This window comes from Patagioenas fasciata, chromosome 1 (genome assembly GCF_037038585.1).
Source record: "Patagioenas fasciata isolate bPatFas1 chromosome 1, bPatFas1.hap1, whole genome shotgun sequence".
NCBI classification, from domain to species: Eukaryota; Metazoa; Chordata; class Aves; order Columbiformes; family Columbidae; genus Patagioenas; species Patagioenas fasciata.
The window spans coordinates 153,598,482-153,619,527 of record NC_092520.1 but is presented as its reverse complement, the minus strand read 5'-3'; the positions used below and the strand labels follow the sequence as shown (position 1 = coordinate 153,619,527).

Here is a 21,046-nt window from a genome sequence, read left to right as displayed (position 1 = left end):
TTTAGCAGAATTCAAAGGCAGTAAGTGCCCAGGAAGATTCAAGACAGTACAGGATGCTGGGTGCAACTTGAACTCTTCTTTCTTTTGCCTGTCTTTGAGGGTGGTGAAGATGGAAAAAAAACAGCAGACAACCTTTTCTTCTTTTGCTGCATCTCAGTGGTTATTCTCCCTTGCATCTTAGCAGCAGAGGTTTTCACAATATGAGATTATGCTTTGCTGTTACAAGTTTGAGTACTATTGTTGAAATAGCTAAATTAGAAAATCTTTGTTTGTTTCTGGGGTGCCATTCTACCTTTAGATGGAGATCAGACTTGAACAGTTTTGATTGCCATGGACCATTCCAGAAACGTGCTGGACAATTAAAAATTTCAGTTACAGTGAGCATTTAATTTTTATCAGTGACGGATGTCAATAATTTCACAGGCTCATGGCATTAAAATTTGCCACCAGTTAATTAATTTTATCATAGGTCACTGGTACTTGCTCTTTTTTTTTCTCCCAGTAATTTTCCTGACTGTAAGTATCTGATAGTCTGTGTGTGATTTGGTTCATATGATCAAGAAATATTGTAGTCTCAGCAACAGACTAGAGGTTTTTGGGGCTTTTTAAATACTGTTTGGAAGGTGGATATTTGAGCTAATGAACATTGTTTTCTATGCTGTGTACTTACAGAATTCTTGAAGTGAATCAGAATCAAAAGCAGGTGGAACAGGATATTAAAGTTGCCATATTTACGCTGATGGTAGAAATAAATAAAAAGGGAAAAGCTCTGCTGCATCAGTTGGAGGTAATTTCATTTCTGTTGTAAGAAACAAAAATGTCACTCTTACTATTTTAAAATCTATTTCTAGCATTAGCCACCTGTGCATATCCTATCACCTTTCTGAAGGGGAGAGATGTCCCACAGAAGCCATTAGACAAGTGTGGTTTTGGTAGGGAAGGGGAGGAGGGTTTGTTTTTTGGGTGTTGTGATTTAACCCCAGCTGACAACTAAGCACCACGCAGCCGCTTGTCACTCCCTCCTGGTGGGATGGGGGAAAGAATCACACAGAACCACAGAATCGACTGGGTTGGAAAAGACCTCAGAGATCATCAAGTCCAACCCTTGGTCCAACTCCAGTCCATTTAGTAGGTCATAGCACTTAGCGCCATGTCCAATCTCAGTTTAAAAACCTCCAGGGACGGTGAGTCCACCACCTCCGTGGGCAGGCCATTCCAATGCCTGACCACTCTCTCTGTAAAGAATTTCTTTCTAATATCCAGCCTAGATTTCCCCTGGCAGAGTTTAAGCCCATGCCCCCTTGTCCTATTGCTAACTGCCTGGGAGAAGAGACCAATCCCCACCTGGCTATAACTTCCCTTCAGGTAGTTACAGAGAGTGATGAGGTCACCTCTAAGCCTCCTCTTCTCCAGACCAAACAACCCCAGCTCCGTCAGCCTCTCTCCGTAGGTCTTGTGCTCAAGTCCCTTCCCCAGTCTTGTTGCTCTTCTCTGGACCCACTCCAGCACTTCATTGTCTTTCCTGAACTCAGGGGCCCAGAACTGAGCACAGTGCTCCAGATGTGGCCTCACCAATGCAGAGTACAGGGGAAGGATCACTTCCCTTGTCCCGCTGACCATGCTATTTTTGATACAGAACAGGATACCATTGGCCTTCTTGGCCATCTGGGGACACTGTTGGCTCATGTTGAGCTTTCTGTCAATCAGTACCCCCAGGTCCCTTTCTGCCTGACTGCTCTCCAGCCACTCTGTGCCCAGCCTGTAGCAGTGCAGGGGGTTGTTGTGGCCAAAGTGCAGGACCTGGCACTTGGCCTTGTTGAACTTAATCCCATTGGAATCAGCCCGTTTTTCCAGTCTATCCAGATCCCTCTGCAGAGCCCTCCTGCCTTCCAGCAGGTCAGAGGAGTAAAAGCAAGAAAACCCATGATCTGCAATAAGGACAGTTTAAATAGGTAAAGCAAAAGCTGTGTATGCCAGCAAAGAAAGATGAGGAATTCATTCACCACTTCCCATTGTCAGGCAGATGTTCAGCCATCCCTAGGAAAGCAGGGCTCTGTCACACGTAACGGTTACACCATCACTCCAAACGTCCCCCACTTCCTGCTCCTTCCCCCAGCTTATATACTGACCATGATGTCATATGGTGTGGAATATCCCTATGGCCAATTTGGGTCAACTGTCCTGGCTGTGCCCCCTCCCAGCTTCTCATGCACCTGGCACTGCGTGAGAAGCTAAAAAGGCCTTGACTGCTTAGCAAGAACTAAAATATCAGTGTATTATCAACCTTCTTCTCATTCTGAAGCCAAAACGCAGCACCACACCAGCTCCTAGGAAGAAAATTAACCAGGACAGGGCGGGTTATTGCTGTTGTTTTGCTTGTAATTATTATCTTTGCTCCCTACTTGCTGAATCAGAGCTGTCTCTGAGCCCAGTTTCTTTCCCCATGCTTTCGCAAGTTATAATTTGAAGAGTTGTGCATGAAAAGTGTTTCCATCAGATTTTTTCATTTATTCAGCAATCTAATAGCAAATCAAAGTAGAGAATTGTCAAGAATTAGTATCTGGAAAAGTATAACCTCCAATTGTCTTTTAAAAAGTGTATGTGTATAGAGTGTGTGTGTATATATATATATGTATATGAAAATGAGTCATAAGAGAAAGTGGGAATCTGCACAGAAGGTCTGGATAGTTTGAATAAATGTATTCTGACTTATCTGATACCTGCAGTCAGGGGGTAGGAGTGCGTTTTAGAAGGGCTAAGTGAAGCTACTTGATCATTGTGAATTACAAATGTGAAAGCTAATGCCTGTTAACTGTAAACTGAGAGCCTTCTGACTGGAACTGCTTTTCTACTTGTAGACTCTGGCTAAAGAACATCGGGCGAAACTTCTGCAGCAACAACAGGAAGTGGCAGGTCTCTCTAAACAGCTGGAACACGTCATGAATTTTTCCAAATGGGCAGTTTCCAGTGGGAGCAGCACAGCGCTGCTGTACAGCAAACGCTTGGTAAGGGTAGGACGGTAGTCCTCTCCACTTGCCTAAGAGACTATAGTTAAAGCAGATGCACCACACACATGTTTGTCAGTAACACTAGAGAATTAGACTTCCTACTAATTGGAATATTTGTATGTAATTTTTGTGCTTTTCTCTTAAACATAAATGCAGATGTTCCTAATAATTTAGGTCTCTGGTCATGATTCTCTCCTGTTACACTCCCATGGAATTGTTGTAGATCTGCAGTAGAGACAACTCCTTTCCTCTGGAGTGAAAACCACAAAGCCATGAAACAGTGGGAAAAACGTTGCGTGTCCTACATAATCACTGAGGTTCTTTTCAGTACTTGTTACTGTTCAGAAAAAAATTATATTTACATATCATGGAGTCTGATATCCAGCATTTTAATGTAAAAATTAATGTATCATTTTGTTCTGTCAGATGCATCTTCCACTAAAAGTCTTCAAAAATTGATAAACATGAAGCTGAGGCTTTTGGTTGTCCATGCAAACAGCTATAAAGCTAAACATTTCAATGCTGTAATGACCTTTAAGTCCTCCATGCATATGGTCTCATTAAGCTGACTGCTCATGATGAACAGAAATCCTAGAAGTCCTGAAATAAAAAAACAAATAAAAAGCTGACAGAATCACAGAATCAACTGGGTTGGAAAAGACCTCAGAGATCATCAAGTCCAACCCTTGATCCAACTTCAGTCCATTTATAGATCATGGCACCATGATTTCTCCATAGGTTACTGGAGTGTACTAGCCTGGTGACAGAAATCTGTGGCAATATTTAGGAAAGGTGCTAGATCCCTTTCTTCCAGTTCCTATAACTGGATCACAAAATGTTTCTTTATTTTGTTGTTGCTGAGTTGAGAACATACTAAAGGGTTTTATGGGATTTATTTGTTTGTATTTGGGTTTGTTGGTGGTGTGTTTTTCTTTCCTCTCCTCTTTCTTTTTGATACCCATTGGAATGCTGCAGGCTATAGCAGATAGTGGAATATTACTTGGGTTTAACAACTTATTTCGAGTAGCTAAATTCTGCCTGTCTTATACTGCCTCAGCAAGTCATATGTTTTAATTGAATAGAGAAAGAGAGCATCAAACTGAGTCATGTTGTTTGTAATTGCTTAGCGTTGTCACAAAGACTTCTACTCTATCAGTAAGAAAACAAGTCATGTTGCAGGCGTCTTAATCTTATAAACATTATGCAGTTAAAGACCATGTAGCCCATAAAGCCTCAGAAAATGAGAAATATTTTTCAAATGAACAAATAAGCTTTAGGGTCCTGATTTTTTGCTGAAAGCTGGTGTTATGTGGAAGTTGAGTTGCTTACCCTATATGTGGACATTTGGAAAATGTATTCCTGAACAGTGATGCATAGAGGAGCATGGGAGACTTCTGCTCCAGCATATCCAACCACTCGAAACCAGGAGGGAGAAAAGCTCAGCAGATTTAATGCAGGGTTACCGTTAGGAGGGAATGTCTGTACTTCAGATAAATAGCCCACTAAACCATTTGCAGGAAGACATCAGTTGCCCAGCCTAGTCCTCCATCAATGTACTCTTCTACTCCCTTCTCTCGCATGGGTACATCCTTAACATCTCTGGATACTCCTTTACTCCCATCTTTCTCACGGGTAGGCCTTCATATCTTCAAGGCTGATTTCTATTCCCATGCACTGCGTCAGGGAATCCACGGACCCACCGTAATCCCCCACACCTCCAACATGAGCAAAACATTGGTAACTATCACTGTGACTGACAGGAGGTAACTGGTCTGCTCATGGGTTTAGGTGTGTGCACAGTAGGAGGAATATATGGAGCAAACCATGACAAGACCTGTGTGCAACCTGTGTTGGTGACAGGACAAAAGACTATATACCACTATAGTGTGGTATGCTTGGTTCTGGTAGTGTATGCAGAAATCCTAGGAAATCTATATTCAAAATAGTCATGCACTTAAAATTTTCCATGGTCATTGGAAAAACTTGAGTCTTGCCAAATGTGGGGTTTTTTTTTGTATCTGGTCTAAAAATGACCAGCCTAAAATAGAAAGAAAAGAACCTCATAAACTAGAAGCTTTTAAAATCGTGGAATAGTTTGCGTTGGAAGGGTCCTTCAAAGGTCATCTAGTCCAACCCCCAGCAATGATGAGTGTCTTACAAAATTCTTGTATAAAAGATAAGTAGTATCATTTTCAACACGTAAGATGATTTTGCCAAGTATGTCTCTTGAACCTTTCCAGGAAATAATCTATGGTTCAGAAAAAATAAATATTGAACTCTTAAGTTTTTTCTTGTATCTGCTGTGTGTGATTCTAAAATCAGTGCCTGTGTTAGATATTTCCAGTGAAACAACTGCAAGAAAGTATTTTTTTTTCTAGGAACTAGATAAATACTGAGAATTTGATACAGTAATCTGCTTGTGTAACGTAATCATAGTCCCATCATTTGGAATCAAGTGGTTGGAAGAGTCTGAAAATATCTGTGAGTCTGAATGTTCTCAACAATAAAGTTTATAAAAGCTGTTCTTTGGCTCTATGAAGAAAACTTAAATTCATTCCAAAGGAAAATTCCTGTTGACCATACTTGTTACCAAGAGGATAGGATACTTTTATTTTAAAGAAAAAGAAATGGGCTAACGTAGGTTTGGAGGAAAAAGAAAACAAAAATGGTTATGTGAATCTGTACTTCACTTGCAAGTAGTTTAAGTCTACAGGGAGAAGAATTAATCTTCTGTAGGCTGTAGCTGATTGCATTTTAAAACTACTTTAGGAGTAAGGGAAAGGTGTTAAATTTGTAGCTTGGCCAAATTTCTCCATCTTTCACCTGAGTTCTCTAGGGGCTTGTTCAGGGTTTTTTTGGGGGTGTGTTTGGTTTTTGTTGTTGTGTGTTTGTTTGTTCGCTTTTAAAGACTTTTTATACTATTCAGATACATGACTCTGACCCAAGAGAAAAAAAACATCTTTTGTTCCTGTTCTAGATTACATATCGACTGCGCTATCTTCTCCGAGCAAGGTGTGATGCTTCACCAGTGACAAACAACACCATCCAGTTTCACTGTGATCCTAGCTTCTGGGCTCAAAATATTTTCAATCTAGGTATGATAAAGTTTTATTAGCCCTTTGGTGCTCTTACCCTATTTTGAAAGCAGTGTTCTTTTTGTGAAGATAAATAGCCTCCACACTATTCATTTCTTGGTTCACTTTGTTAACTTTATTTCCTTACCTGTGGAAGACTTTTAAAGTGCATTGTATGGGAATAGCTATTATTTATTAATACTTATGATAAAATATCAAGAAACTTACCTTGCTTGAATGGTACCTATGATGGTGAAAATAGCAGCCTTCAGTTTCCTGGGTGATACACGCACCTTTGGGCTTCTGAAGCAAGGAACAGAATCTCTAACCCTACTTCACATTCTAAGAAAGGATTCCAGAAGTCAGTCTCATTCTGCATCTTCCAGCCCTTTCTTCTACTTCAATACCATCTTCCCAAATTGAAACCGATAGCAGCAGCATCAGATATTCAAGAACCGCCATTCACTCCCCTGTCACAATGAGCAATAATAAGCCTTGGAGAACTAAGATGAAGGGGAGAATGCCAAAGAAAAACAAGAAGAGAACACTACTTTTTGACAGTTGTCTACCTTTAGATTCTTTTGTGAAATTGTGGGGTGGAATTAAGGAGAAAGCATGTTTCTAACAGAGTTGCAAATGTACTTCATTATCCTAGTAGGTTTTGATCTAGTCTCCAAACTGGTCTTTAAAGTTTTTTTCTTATAGCTAAAGAAGCTGCTAGGGCTTTGTGATACTGGTGAATCTAGAGCTTTGCAGGTAGCCTGCCTGTGTGATTGCCTGGAAGTCTGAGTTTAATGAATGTAAGAATCCTAGGAGTTCATCAGCTTAGGAGCAGGAATTAAAGCTTAGAGATCTTTTCAGGATTTTAACTGCTGTCATGCTTCCTTTCTCTCCACTGTTATCTCAATGGGCACTTTGTTTTTCTGTCATGTGCAGAATGCTTTGTGAGGTACCTGTGGGACCTTTTCTGCCTTTCATCAGAAAGTGCAGTCAGCTCTACAAATGTACAGAGAGGTGCAAATGTATGTTTCTCTACAAAGGCAGAGAAAGACAGTGTTATGGCAGTGCTTTAGGCAAACAAGTTCCTTTCCCCACATACCAGAACACTGGATGGTAGCAGGGAAATTCTCCAAGATCCTTCTATGTAAATTATTTTATTTGATAAAGGAATAGAAAGTGAAACTCCTGTTTCCAGAAATGAGCTGTCAGGCTGTGTGGTGATAACTGTGAGCTGCTGCTAAACTGAGGTGATGCTTGTCAAGACAGGGCTTTTTTTGTGATTAATATAGGGGCTCTTTTAAAAAATTTGTTCATTTAATGAGCTGCTGAAATATGTTCCCTTCAATTCTGAGAAGTGCTACAATAGAAATGACACCTGTATACGTCAGCACACGATTTATTTTAACAGCTGATCTTTTTAAGTGATAGATAAAACCACATCATGTTTATCTACCTGGTTTCAGAACTCACCACCTTTCGTCTGTTACATTTGTGATCAGACATGTTCCGTTCCTGTAGGTAAACCAGATTTAAGAACCACTGCAGGAAAAATAAAAGCTGAGTAAATAAACGAGTTACTTTGGGAATGGCTTGAATTGTAGTCAGGCTGCATGTTGCTGACAGTGTGATAGCATCTGTGCACTAATGGAATAGCTCTCTTATGGACTTCAGAATGTATTTAAGAAAAAAAAAATACAATACTTGAAGTGTTGTAATTCCACAAATTGTATGATAACCCATGGTTTTCTAGAATAACGAAAGGGAACAATTCTCTTTAGTACCTTTGCTTTATACCACAAATGTTAAGTCTGGAAAGACTTTTGAAGATGTGATTAGACTTGGAAAGAAAAGAATTAAAGTGTGGTATGGGCTTGGCAATTGATTGTAGTACACAATATCATTCTCAGTCAAGGTAGTTTCCTTTTCTAGAGAAGAAAATAAAATGGATCTATTTGGACTCCAGTGAAATATTTCGGACAGCCGTATATAGGAAACAGTATTATTTGTTCGCATTCTTCTCCGCTCACTTTATTGGGAAACATTGACTAGACCTGTTACAGGCTTAGTAAAGGATATTAGGCGATAGGTTGGTAGGGGTTTTTTTCCATTTTGATAAAGACTGATCATAATTAAAAAGCACACAACACCAAAATTACCTAGTGTCAATATGAAAACAGTGGTGTTTGTGTTAGTGCTGCTCTGCACCACAGTATGTCGACTCCCTCTGTGCCTATGTCTAGATAGGGGACTAGAATGATGCTACTTGCATAGCTTCTCGGCTCTTGGGCTGAAGAAGAGAAATATACAATGCAAGAAGGTTCCTCCTTCTTCAGATAATCTGCCCCAAAATGAGCCAGGCTGGACTGCACCGGATCCAAAGAGGCTGATGGATATGAGAAGTGGCAGAGGGTGACTTCAGGTTCTGCCGTAACAGGGATTGTCAGGCTATCACATGGTGTACCTACCTCGTGAGGTGAACTCTCCTGGGAAGCCACCCTAAATCTCTGGGACAGAAAAGGGAGTATGAAGTGTCAGTCTCCCCACTTGTATTGAAAAGCTGTTGTGTAATCTCCCATAGATCATTGGAATTTTTATACTCCCTGTCTTGGGCCATAACTTTCCCTACTTCACTCTCTTTTAAACAAAGAAAGTGCCTTTGTCCTTTTCTGTACAAACAGTGTGCTATTCCCTTGAATCAAACCAAAATCTCTTCCAGTTGGCCATCATCCTTCTTGGATGGGGTAGCCAGAACTTTTCATGAGTGTTTCACATAATCACACTATATATCTCTTCAGATAAATTCTCTCACCAAATGTTGTTGTCTAAAAGTTACCTGTCTAGTCAGATTTCCTTCCAAGTCAGTGGAAAGATGTAAAACATGTCCTAGAGATGCCTATCATATCCTAGAATTGATGGTGTGTAGCAACTGAGAATATCATTTGCGTATTCCATGGTGTTGACTCAGAGGCTAGAAAGGATCGCTATTTCATTGATGCAGTTAAATCTTTTATCAGATGATCGGATCAGGATATTCTTTCTCATTGAAACTTTGCTCCCTTGCTCTTCTGGAGAGGCCAGGACACCTTCCTAGAAGAATCCACCATATAAAGAAGGCTGTAGCACAAGACGATTTGCTATAAAATGCAGCTAGTGACTAGGGAAACAAACAAAACAAACCGAGACCTCTCGTGTTTATCCATTTGTTACATTACGATTGCAAACAGTGACTCTGTAGCATAAAATATTTGTGAAAAATAGCATTACTGCTAACTACAATATTTTTGAATTAATTTTGTTTTGTTTAAACCAGGTTCTTTGGTAATTGAAGATAAAGAAACCCCACCAAATATGCCCAAGAGCCCTGTGATGGAAACAAACTTGCAGCCACCAGGCAGCTTATCTTCCAACCAGCTGTCTAAGTTCCCAACACAGATAAGCTTAGCTCAGCTCCGGCTCCAGCACATGCAGCAACAGGTCATGGCTCAGAGACAGCAAGCTCAGCGCAGAGCAGGTCCGGTAGTTTTACCAAATCCAAGAATGCCAGGAGCCATGCAGCAACCTCCTGCTTCTCATCACGTAAGTCATTACTATTTCCAGAGAAGACTCTTTTTTACTATGGCACTGAAGGAGAAAGTAAAGAAAGATAAGAAAAAAGAAAGAAATTAAATTTGGCTACATAAGTGCAGATAGCTTCATCTTTAGCATGTAGCTATGTAAATGGGTTAAGGAACATTTTCCTTACTGGGAGCTGAATGGGCATTTTAAATTTGTCTGGCAGAATGTGTGGTAGCACTCAGCTTATTTTTATTAATTAAAAAAATCGTAATGTGTCCCACCATATAAAGTGTCGAGCTACATATTTTGTGTTTTTGTCAAATGATTAAAAAGTTTTTTTTTCCCTGACTTTTTAGCATAAAACTCTGTGATTCTCCCATATCTCTTTCCAAGTTGGAAATACTCTCACTGACCCTTGTGATGTATCTGCATTTGTTCTATCAGAAAAACTCAAAACCATCTACTGAGTTTTGTTTTTAACATGGAAAATCAACATATAGTGTGTTCATTCAGATAAATGGTGTGGTACTATTTGTTTGCATCTAATTTGTAAAGGGTTTCAGGAGCTCAAAAGGGCCACTTGGTAAAAATACCTAGAATAGATACCAGCTAACTTGCGGAATTGTTTGCTTGTTTTCGTGCAGGCACCTCCCCGCTTGATTCATTTTCAGAATCACAGCCCCAAGCCCAATGGTTCAACTCTTTCTGCACAACAGATGAGATTTCCCCAAAATCAGAACCCACCAAGGCAAGCAATAAAACCCAACCCATTGCAGATGGCGTTCTTGGCCCAGCAAGCTATAAAACAGGTAGAGTTTCTTTCCCTTTTCACTCCTGTGTAGAAACAAAACATAAAATGTGCTTTATATTATCTTTTTTATGTTTCTAGAGTTCTTTTCAAGCAGAACGGAGATACCCACAGTTTTCTTGATGAGATAACTGTTGAGTTTCTTTAATTTTGACAGTTCTAAGCAGCTGAAGCATTACAGAAGTGAGCCACTGTGTGCTATGCAGGTGTTTCATTCTCTTGTTTGCTGTTACTGTTCTGGCCACTTATACAAAACTTAACATGGCCGTGGTCTGCACACTACAATTGGTGAACAGACAACTAGAAAATCCCATTATTTAGCTTGATTTCAGTGATTTCACTAGGAACCAGGTAACAGCTTGACTAAAAAACTACAGCTGCCACCATTCTCCAGAGTGTGCCAAATCTGAGCTTCTACAGACGAGGCGAGAAAATGAAGTCCACAATTGTGGCACCTCTACTGAGTAAGACTGATAAATACCCACCTAATCAGCAGTTGAACTGGAGCAGAAACAAACACTTGACATGTTTCCCAAACGTTCAGGAAGGCAAATCTTTATCTTAACATGTGAGTAGTTGGGTATGTGGAAGGAAGGAGAAACTCATGTCACTAGAGAAAGCAGGGAAGAATCAAGTGAATCTGATCTGTGACCTGAGAAGTGGAGTAATACTGTTCATGTTGGCAGTGCTTATGATGTCAAAGAGTTAAAAATGAAGAAAGCTTTACAATATTTAAGACAACCTGTAGTAACAAAAACTAAGTCACTTCTGTGCCTCTGAAAAGAGGATTGGCCTGTCTTCAAGCCTTTCTTTCAAGTATGTTCATTATCTAGTAATGCCTTTCTGAAACTAGGAACCAGTAAGTAGAATGACTGACTAAAAAAGGATTGAGCAGAGTCAAATTTTGCCTGTGGTTGCTATGAAATTCTGTTAAACTCGTTGAAAACTGTATATGTCTAAATGAGAAAGAAATTTAGTCTGACTTGACTGTGCGCTTCATATTATGGTGTTAAAACATATATGTGAGTGGAGATACAGTCAGCATTTCAAATGCTTAATCACTTTAAGTTGTTAAGGGAAGCACGACATCAAATGCTTGATGACATCCAAGTGACACTATAGCTATTTGCTTAATAAAGCATTGGAGTGGTTGTGCATTCAGCCTATCATCTGTAATGCATTTATTTCACTAAAACTGTTACATTTCTCCCACAAAACTGTCAATGCAGCATGAAGTATTAGTAGATACTTAACATCAAGATATAGGTTTGAATGTAAGAATTCCCATTCATTTCTTCTATTCATAATTTTTAACTGCTTGTCATCTTGCCTTGTCGTGTAAGATTGGTTCTTGAAATTAAGTAACTTCAGAGTAAATCAGGGGTTTATGTTTGCATTCAGTTTACTGAACTAAGCCTGCTTGTTTAACTGCTAAGTTAGAACCAGTGTACCGAGGTGATGGGATCTGTTGAAAAAAATATAGTGCTAAATTGTGGATTGATGTCTTTTCTTTTTAGTGGCAGATTGGTAGTGGGCAATCTTCGACTGCCCTTTCAACTGCAAGCAGCACAACGTCTACTCCATCCAGCCCTACAGTCACTAGTGCTGTAGAATGTGATGGGAAGACATACGGTCCCCCTGTCATTGATTTGAGTTCTCCAGTGGGTAGCTCCTACAATCTGCCATCACTTCCTGATGTAAGTGTAACATAAGAGCTATGTTTTATGGATTATATTTTGAAGTAAGTCTTTGTGAAAAGTAGAAACCTGTTGTGGTTTAACCCCAGCTGAGAGCTAAACATCACACAGCCACTTTAGCTGCTTGCTCACTCTCCCTTGGTGGGTTGGGGGAGAGTATCAGAACAACAGACGTGAGAAAACTTGTGGGTTTAATAGGTAAAACAAAAGCCACAGATGCAAGCAAAGCAAATAAAGGAATTAATTCACCACTTCCCATGGGCAGGGAGGTGTTCAGCCATCTCCAGGAAAGCAGGGTTCCATCACACATAATGGTTATTTGAGAAGACAAACACCATTGCTCTGAATGGCCCCCACTTCCTTCTTCTTGCCCCAGCTTTTATACTGAGCATGACATGTGGTATTGAATACCCCTGTGGCCAGTTTGGATCAGCTGTCCTGGCTGTCCCCCTTCCCAGCTTCTTGTGCACCTGGCATAGTGTGAGAAGCCAAGTCCTTGACTACCTTAGCAACACCTCAACAGTGTGTTATCAATGTTCTTCTCATACTACATCCAAAACAGAACACTGTACCAGCTACTAGGAAAAAAATCAACTCTACTCCAGCCAAAACCAGAACAAACCCTTTTGGACTGAAATTTTTCCTCTGTTTGTCAAAATGAGACAGTTCCAGATAACAGTGCAGGATTGCCTACATGATGCTGGTAATAGTTGGAACTGTTCTGGGAGACGACTGTTAGGACAACTAAGAAAAATAACATTGCAGGTTGTAATTGTGATTACACCTGTTAATTTGGATGCTGCATATTTTCCCCCCATCCCCATAATGATACTAACAAAAAAGAGTTAGCTTTTCTTTACCAGTGTCCATAGATAGCACTGGTTTGCTGATGATATTTCTGGTAAATTTGCAGCATTTTTTAAATACATTTACACCTTATTGAAAGGACTGTCTTAGATATTAATTGTTAGTATCCTGGATACATGCCTTATATCTTTTCCTTTTGGTATTTCTTTTCTTCATATATTGCCTAACATGCCTGTGAGCAGGTAACAGAATGAGCACCATAAGATCATATTTTCTTCAATTTCTGAACTTCTCTTTCATAGTTTCTTGTTGGTACATGTTTGTCAGAGGTCTGTGTTAGAGCTGTTGAATTTTAGTCAGTTGACTTTATTCTTTCAAATAACTGCTGAACCTATTTTTGCGGCCCAAGGTTTGTAGATACCCGAAATATGTTTTTTCTAGTCATAAATTGCTGTTGTCCCTGTTTCTCCCATCTGTCTTCTGTTCCCACCAATAAACTAACAGATAAAAGGATTCTGCTTTTTTTTTTTTAAACAGAATACATAGAGTACACACAGTATCTGTCAGACTTAAAAGGTGAACTATACAACATGATCATAAAACTACTGAGTCTGTGAGACATGTTAGGATACTGGTTTTTGTGCATAGTATTATTATGAACTATTCTACTTGTATATGGTTAAGTTTGTGCTAAGAAGATGCATGGCTGAGATCACTGCAAACGTGCATCCACTTCAGATGATTTCTATTTATAAACTAGACTTTACGTGGTCAATACAGTTGATACCAGTGGATTTGTGAGGTGTCTGTTTAATTGAGAAAACTGATACCAAGGTGACCTGTTTTCTTATCAAACATGATCTTAAGTATTGCAAAAAAACTAATATTTCAAAAGGTCATTTCTCTATCAAACCAGAATGTGTGATTTTTACAGAAAATCAGAGTGGTAAATTGGGAGCCCCTAACACAGAGTTCTGTTGTTGGGTCTGGGCTGCGGGTGGAAAGAACAAGTGTTGCTTTGCTGTTTGCATTTTGTGTAATATGCTTGGCCTCTACCCTCAAAGTAGTTGGGACAAATGGAATTGAGTGGCCCTTGAGGTAGTAAATTAATGGGTGGTTTGTGTATTGTTTATTGTCTTTTTTTTGATGATATAACATGAGCGTGTCAAGGTATGGACATAAAAATTCGTCACATACTTCAATGTTTGAAAGCTACCTGTATAATGTAAGCCTTCTGTGTAGCTGATGGGGAAAAATTGGCTCTTGCACAATCATCTGATCTTAAAATGAATCACTGCCTGGATTGGGCCATTTATTTTCTTTTTAGAGAAAGCAGGATGACCTGTTTTAATGTAACAGCTCGCTTTTTGTGTGGCTAAAGTTAGCTGAGATACATTTTGGTCTTCACCTTCAAAATAACAGTATGGCAGAAGCATGGGGTGTTTACTTGTTGTTGTTGTTTGGGGAATTTTGTTGTGGTTTGGTTTTGTTTGTTTTTCTCTCCTAACAGTAACTGCTTCCCCTCTCTTCCCCACATTTAGATTGATTGTTCAGGAAACATCACACTGGATAATGTTGTAAGGAAGGATGGCACTGCAGAGCAGAATCAGCCAAAACCTCCTTCAAACAGAACTGTGCAGTCACCAAATTCATCGGTACCATCACCAGGCCTCTCAGGTAATTGGAATGGGGTGCAATTTTCTGTTTGTGGTGTAATGGAGAAAAATCTAATGTGGCCATGTTGACACTGATATCAGAATTAGTTACTTCTGTTTTATATCAAAGATGGGAAATATGAAAATGAAGGTGAAGTTGTAGAAACCCTAGCAGGAGGTAAAGTTGAGACAATATTTTAGTCTCGTGAACAAAAGTAAGCTGCCAGATCTTAAACACATGGAGGGAAAACCAGCAGATTTTAGCAAGTTGCATAGAAATCCATAGGAAAATGTCACTCTTAGGGGTGCACAAAATTAAAAACTAGAAGCTGTGGTAGGAGACAAGCATTTGAAAAAGCAAGATAAGATGTAACAGGAAGCAGTGGCTACAAATGGTGACTTGTGAGGTTCGATTTGGATACCAGAAAAACTTTTTCACTGGAAGGATAGTGCAGCACTGACACAAGTCGACCAGAGAGGTGATTGTTCTGTGTAGCTACATGCGGTGGACTTGGATTTCTGTCACCATGTCTGGTGCATTTTGCTAAAATCTGCTTTTTTTCCTTTCATGTAATGAGACTACATGAGTGTGAATTCCCAATGAGCACTCGTGCAACGTTCAGGAGATTAAATGAGATATGGGTTAAATAAATGACACTACAGGAGAAATTTTGCCCAAAACTTGTGTACTTCTCTGGATGACATCTCAGACTTGGCACAGACCTGTGCTTTGTTCTAATCAGATTCTTCTGTCCTAGGAGGAGTCAGTGTAACAAACATACACCCTCCAATTCGTTCACCCAGTGCCTCCAGTGTTGGGAGCAGAGAGAGGTAAGGAAAGAGTGGGAGAGAATAAAATGTAACTTCAACTTCCGTAGAACATATCTTGGTCTCTTCTCCCTTTAATGCATATAGAAGTCAATTTGCCTCACCTTCTCTGTTAACAGGCCAGGCTTGATGGTTATTACAGAACTCTTTGCATTCTAAAAGTAGTAATTTCATTTGGAATGTATTAATAGCACATCCAGAAGTGTATTAATTCTGTAAATGATGGCTCAATTGGCATTATTAAAAGAATGCCAATTCTAATTCAGGTTTTAAATTTGGAAAAATCAGCTAAAGGAAAAAGTTGTATATTGAAAGTCCTCACAAAACTATACATGACTTCAGATTTAAGGAACTGTTCTTACAAAGAGGGTTATTAAGAATTTTCTGCCATAATACAGTTAGTTAAGTGAGCACTAGATATCTATGGAGAGTCTACACAAATGTTTTTATCCCTTAGTGATGAAATATTAATGAACAAATAGATTTACACAATGTTGTTTGAAGAGCACAGTTCCATTGATATGTTCTGATAAATCAGAGCACACATCTGATATGAGATTAATTTTTCATGCAGAGAAAAAACAGGTGAAATTCATCATGCTCGAATTGGGAATGCAGATGCTTGTTAATATAGAATATCTTTTACTCTCTTCCATTCACGTGGTAAATTCTGTGAAGGACTCTTATGAACTTCTTTAAATATCTGTCTGAAGAGTCTTTTACTTGCGTTTAAGAAACTTGTGATTCTGTCTGCTGCTGCTTGAGTTAATTTTGTTAGATTTAAAATTCTTGTGCACCTGGCACGGCATTAGAAGCTAAAAGGTCCTTGACTACTTAGCAACAAGTAAAACATCAGTGTGTTATCAACACTATTCTCATTTGAAATCCAAAACACAGGACTATACCAGCTACTAGGAAGAAAACCATCTCCCAGGTGAAACCAGGACATATTAAAAGCCGGCAGTCTCCTGGGTTTGAGTTTGGTGGTCCATTCTCATCGTATTAAGACTAAACACGTGAACAAAGACAGATCCAGTTCTAAAAGTAAGGACCTAGTTTTGGGAGAGTTGCAAGTCTGTAAGATATTCCAAGATAATGTATATATGTGTTTTATCTGGTTTATTCCCTTGTGTGGTTTACAGTGGTCAGTTTGGCGCTGGAGAAACACTGGCCTTCTCAAAAACACAGCTGTGTGTCCTCCAAAGTGAGATAATGATCAGTGGAAGTGCTTTTTTGCGTGTGACCTAAAAGAACTGGAGATTATTTGCAAGTCTCACACTAATGAGAAGTAAAACCATGAATAATTAGCTGGTTGTGGAATCGCGCCATAAAATTTTTCCCTTTTTGTAATGCCTTTTGAACATACATGAAAGAAAACTAACTTGGATGTTGTATTCTATAAAGTAATACTGTAGTGCTCAGGATTCAAAGCAGCAAAATGCATTAACATCCTGAGGTCTTGGAAAGCATCAGTGTACAAAAGGCATCCAGTTCTGGCTCTTAATTTCCTTTTTTCCTACCTCTTTCTGTCATTCGCAGCTCTGGCTCCTCCAGCAGGCCACCAGGAGCCGATTCTACACACAAAGTCCCCGTTGTTATGCTGGAGCCGATCAAAATTAAACAGGAGTCGAACACACCAAATGAGAACTTTGATTTCCCAATTGTTGTAGTGAAGCAAGAAACGGAAGAGGAATCCCGGCCTCAGAATGTAATATTAACAGTTGTCAAGATCTCCTTTCTCTTTTTGGTGGAGGGTATTTTGCGTTTATGGTGAATAGAATAATTTCCTAATATTGTGTTGAGGACTTATTCAGGGGAAAACAGAAAGCTAAATAAAAAGGAGAAATTCAAAATCAAACTATCTCTGCTGCCAGTTCAGTTAATTAACTGGTGCAATCTGACTGCCTTTATCCATTGAAAACCTGGGAAGGCACAAAACATCAGATTTTCGTGGGGTACTAGGAAGTTCTAATTGTAGTGTAGTAATATACATAAAAAAGATTGCTAGACTTTTGGTGCATCAAAGATTAGTTTTTATTAGTGGAGCGGTAAATAGCCTTTCAGAGCTAATTTCTTGTGTTTAGTTGCTGATGTTACAGTACGGTCGTAATTTTTCGTGCCTGTTGCAAGTAATATGGCTGCTTGCATATAAATTTGTTATTCCGGTCAGTTTACTTGTTGTGTTATGGTCATGTAAGTGTACATAAATTTTACACTCTTACTTCCTGTGTTTCTTTTTACAGACCACCTTTCCAAGGAGCATACTTACTTCGTTGCTGTTAGATAACAATCACAATTCCACTTCTGATGAAGCTGTTTTAAGAACAGATGCGCCGGACAGCACCGATGATCAGCCGGGAATGCTGCAGGAGAACACGTCCAGTGGGAAGACGGGGTGGATGGGGCCGCCCCACGCCGGGGAGGGCAGAAAAGAGGATGATCCCAATGAAGATTGGTGTGCCGTGTGTCAAAATGGGGGGGAGCTCCTTTGCTGTGAGAAGTGTCCCAAAGTGTTCCATCTTTCTTGTCATGTCCCTTCACTGAGGAGCTTTCCAAGGTAATTACAACACTTTCAATTCCATCTAAACCTGCTTTAAAAGACATAAGCTTTGTATTGTGGAACCCAGTGCAAGAAGTTTTAGCCTCAAAGGAAGCAGTCAGCTTTGAATTCTTGAATCCAGAAGTTGTAATAATTGGTGAAAATTGGAATTTGCATTGAAACTCCAGTTTAACTCTACAGATTTGCAGCCACAGTAATAAAGCTCTTCACTTATTTGGCAATTAAGCAAGGCCACCTACATCTAGGGCATTTATTTTTAAAATTGGGCCACAGAATTGCCAATCTGATATACAATGTTTTAAGCATGATATAATAATAAAAGAAGAAAAATCCAAGCTAATATAAATATATTATTACTATAATTATATATATTATTGTAGTGCTATACATGGCTACATTCCAAGCATTGGATGTAGTGACTGGGATGTTCTGGTAATATCTCTTTCTATGTTGAAATAACCAGTAGGCTTTCTTGATTGCCTGTTACAGCACAACTACTCAGTTTCAAGAGTTTCAAAATACAGTCTTAAATAGGTTGTTCTTGTTATAAGCATTGGTGGCATTTACTTCTGGAATTAGTGTCTTTGATTAAAATAAGCAGCATTTTGCAATGTTCCAACTTGGAAATGCCATGCAGTAAGCTTAATAGTATTAAAGGATAAAAATGTCTGTCATAACATGTTCATTGTTTAATGCTCTTACAAATATTAGGCTTTCTTATTAAATATCAGCATACTTTGCTGGTGTAAAACATTTGGATAGCACCTTGGTTTAGTACATTGATCATCTCTGTGCTACTCTGAACAAGCATAATTCTCCAAGCATGTCTGCTCTTTTAAATGTAACTAGAAATTGCACATAAAAATGTGCAAAACTTCAAATTATGATGTGGGTTTTTTTTAAATAAGATTATGCTATATTACAGCTTTGTGCCGTAAGCAAAACCAGTAAAGTTACAGAAAGCACTTAAAATAATAAACATTTGTGCTTTTCTGACAAGAAAAAGAAGTAATCTTTAAGGAGGTAGATAAGTATGCATTCATAACACTTTCTGTCAAAATTAATGCTTCAAGAATAAGTCTTTGACATTTCTCTTTTTTTACTGGCTCATTCTGTGGAAACTGAGGTGATGCCGTCCAGGGGCAAGGGAGTCAAAACTAACTTTCCTGACAAGTGTTCAGATCTGTAGAGGTGCATTTTAATACAAGTCCACTGTGTTCCTGGACTTAAGACCATGGTGATCTTGATTTTCCTCCTGTCTTTAGATGTATCAGGTTTTTGGTCTCACTTTTGTGGGTTTTTCTTTTGCAACTGTAACACTCTGCTTAACAAACTTCAGTCTCTTAGCATTAGTTCCTTCAATCACACAAAATTATTACGCTACTATTATGTCAGGAGTGCCAGTCTGCTTCTTTCAGTATTAGTTTTGATTCTCGCTTCAGGTGGATGGAACAATTTCCCCTATAGATTCACAAGGTCGCTGCATCTTTTTTTCCTCATTCCAACCCACCACATTCTTCCCGATTCTTGGGTATTTAAATGCTTCACCTCTCTATCTTTCATATGTTTCCTGTATCATGAGGTCTTTAGATCATGGCCTATATCTATTTTTGTGTATCTACCGTGTCATTTCTCTGCTGCTAGTCCAGGTCCAGAGGTGTCACTGTCATATAAATAACTGTGTCGTGTTAAGACAGGAGAAGGTAAAAATCTCTTTGAAGGAAAATGCCCATTATTCACGACTGTATGCTACAGCTAGCAGATGGTGGAAATATTTGGATTACTCTAAATAAAAACCCGTAATAAATTATTATTTTTAACTTGGAAAGTCTTCTGCCTTACTAAACGAACTAAAAGGTGCTGCAGAAACTGTTTCCCATTTACAAAGATATTATTATAACGTATGCCTGAGTAAATACACTGGCTATTGCTGAATTCCATCTACTGTGTAAGCAGTGCAATTCAGCCCTCTTGTGGTTATCTGCAAGCATGCCAGCTTCGTTTGTGAGGAACCGTATTAGAAACATAGACTTACCAAGTTTTTCAACAAGGTTCACAACTTGTATTAGAGAATCAGCAAACACAGCTTGCAGAATTACTTTTTATTGTAAACTTGTGCTGTCATTTAAATTTGCAGGGTTTTCCTAGGCTAACTGCTAAAATTGGGAGCATCTGAAAGTTTTAGGGAGTGAAGAATCTCTGGTTTTCCAAAAAAAATCTTGTTCTGAGTAATCTATGTAGAGAAAATATGTAGTTCTCGCCATACAGCTCTAACACTTTTCCTTCTGTTTGGTCTCTGTATTATTCTTTCAGTCTCTCTGTGTTAGGAAATAGAACTATTAGTGCTTTGCTTGAATCTCGCAAGCTCAAGCAAAAAATTCCAGTACTAACAAGGGTAGACACTATTTGTCTATCATGATGCACCATTTTTCTGTTATGACACCATTAATGACACCAGTGCTATTAAAAAGGAAACAAAGTTCTAAAAGCACTTTTGGCAGCAGTCTCTGCCTTTTGTAGCGTTTTAGAGACTACTAACAACAAGATGATACATGATGCAGCAAAAATCACCCCACAAATGAGGAACTTTTCTAGAAATACATGGAAAGTCTTTTGTCAAGAGTGTGCTGGATCACTGGGGTCAATGTGTCTGTTTGTCTTCTTTAGTGGAGAGTGGATTTGTACATTCTGTCGGGATTTGTCCAAGCCAGAAGTTGAATATGACTGTGATAAACCTGCTCACAGCTCCGAAAAGAGAAAATTGGAAGACACTGTGGGTTTGGCGCCAATAGACCGCAGGGTAAGATAAAATGAGCACTGTCTTGCTGCTTCTTGTATTCTGAAACGTACTCATCTTTTAAAAAGTGACATTAAAGAGAAATAACTTTTAAAATAAGCTCTGAGATCATAGCAACCTTCACGTAAACAGGCTGAACGATGCAGAATTCTGAGTGTCTTGAGGAGTGTTTCTGGTCTGCTGCTCTGAACTGGGTCTGTGTTCCAGGAATCACCAAATGTTGTCACTAACAAGAGCTCTCGTACACAACGACCTGG

The 21,046-nt window shown here is 39.1% G+C and overlaps 1 protein-coding gene across 1 annotated transcript in view; it reads left to right on the top strand.

Annotated features, from left to right (window-relative positions):
• Positions 1 to 21,046, top strand: part of TRIM24 (tripartite motif containing 24) — a 62,896-nt gene that overhangs the window by 36,913 nt on the left and 4,937 nt on the right. The window contains exons 6-16 of the mRNA XM_065861316.2: positions 673 to 787; positions 2,859 to 3,005; positions 5,986 to 6,103; positions 9,393 to 9,658; positions 10,282 to 10,446; positions 11,963 to 12,142; positions 14,491 to 14,626; positions 15,363 to 15,435; positions 16,972 to 17,140; positions 17,676 to 17,989; positions 20,660 to 20,792. Coding sequence (XP_065717388.1) covers positions 673 to 787; positions 2,859 to 3,005; positions 5,986 to 6,103; positions 9,393 to 9,658; positions 10,282 to 10,446; positions 11,963 to 12,142; positions 14,491 to 14,626; positions 15,363 to 15,435; positions 16,972 to 17,140; positions 17,676 to 17,989; positions 20,660 to 20,792 — 1,816 coding nt within the window. The remainder of the gene's footprint in view (positions 1 to 672; positions 788 to 2,858; positions 3,006 to 5,985; positions 6,104 to 9,392; positions 9,659 to 10,281; positions 10,447 to 11,962; positions 12,143 to 14,490; positions 14,627 to 15,362; positions 15,436 to 16,971; positions 17,141 to 17,675; positions 17,990 to 20,659; positions 20,793 to 21,046) is intronic.